Source organism: Fonticula alba, assembly GCF_000388065.1.
Source record: "Fonticula alba strain ATCC 38817 unplaced genomic scaffold supercont2.6, whole genome shotgun sequence".
Classification (NCBI taxonomy): domain Eukaryota; order Rotosphaerida; family Fonticulaceae; genus Fonticula; species Fonticula alba.
In genome coordinates, this window is record NW_009242976.1 from 1,680,797 (window position 1) to 1,681,515 (window position 719).

At 73.4% G+C, this 719-nt stretch overlaps 1 protein-coding gene across 1 annotated transcript in view; it reads left to right on the forward strand.

Moving 5' to 3' along the window:
* Positions 1–358: 358 nt before the first annotated feature.
* H696_04033 (hypothetical protein) overlaps positions 359–719 on the forward strand; it is a gene marked incomplete at both ends in the record, with an annotated part of 2,389 nt that continues 2,028 nt past the window's right edge. The window contains 2 exons of the mRNA XM_009497904.1: positions 359–472; positions 600–650. Of these exons, the coding sequence (XP_009496179.1) occupies positions 359–472; positions 600–650 (165 nt within the window). The remainder of the gene's footprint in view (positions 473–599; positions 651–719) is intronic.

Consider the following 719-nt stretch of genomic DNA (forward strand, 5'->3'; position numbering starts at 1 on the left):
GGGGGGGGGGGAGGCAGGCGGGCGGTCGCCCATCGACGCCGGCGGGGCCCGGGGCCGTGTCTTGCCGCCGCCGCCGCCGCCGGCACCAACCACCCAGCTGGGTGTGGGTTTTTGTTTTCTTTTCGGCCGGCGATCCGGCTCGGCTCCCGACGGGGATGCGGGGGCAGCCCGCTCCGAGTCTCGCCTCCCGCCTCCCGCCTTCGCCCTCCCTTTCCTCCTCCCCCCTCCTCCCGGCCCGTCCCCCTTTGCCCCTCGTCCCCCCTTTGCACCTCGTCCCCCCTTTGCCCCTCGTCCCCCCGCGCCCGCACCCCGCCCCTCCCTCCCCTCGTGCTTTCCGCCCTCAGCCTCCCCGGGGACGATGTGCGCCGCGCACTACTCCCATGCGGCCGCGCCGCCGGTCAACTACACCGACACCGCGTCGATCGGCGCGAAGAATGTCCTGACCACCGTGCACCACCATGTCGTGTCGACGGTTCGTCCCCGCGCTCGCCCCTGCCTCCCGGCCGCCCCGGTGGCCGCTGCCGCCGGCATCGCCCGCCCCTCTGACCCCCGCTTGCCGCTGTTCCCCCCCCCCCCCCCCGCTTTCCTGCCCGACCCAGGTGGAGTTCCTCAATCGCTTCTCAAGCGTCTGTGAGGAGAAGCTTCGCCGTGTGCGCCTTTGCCCTGCTGCTTTGTGCCGAGCCCGACGTCGGTTCCCCCTCGCTTACATGTCCCCCCCC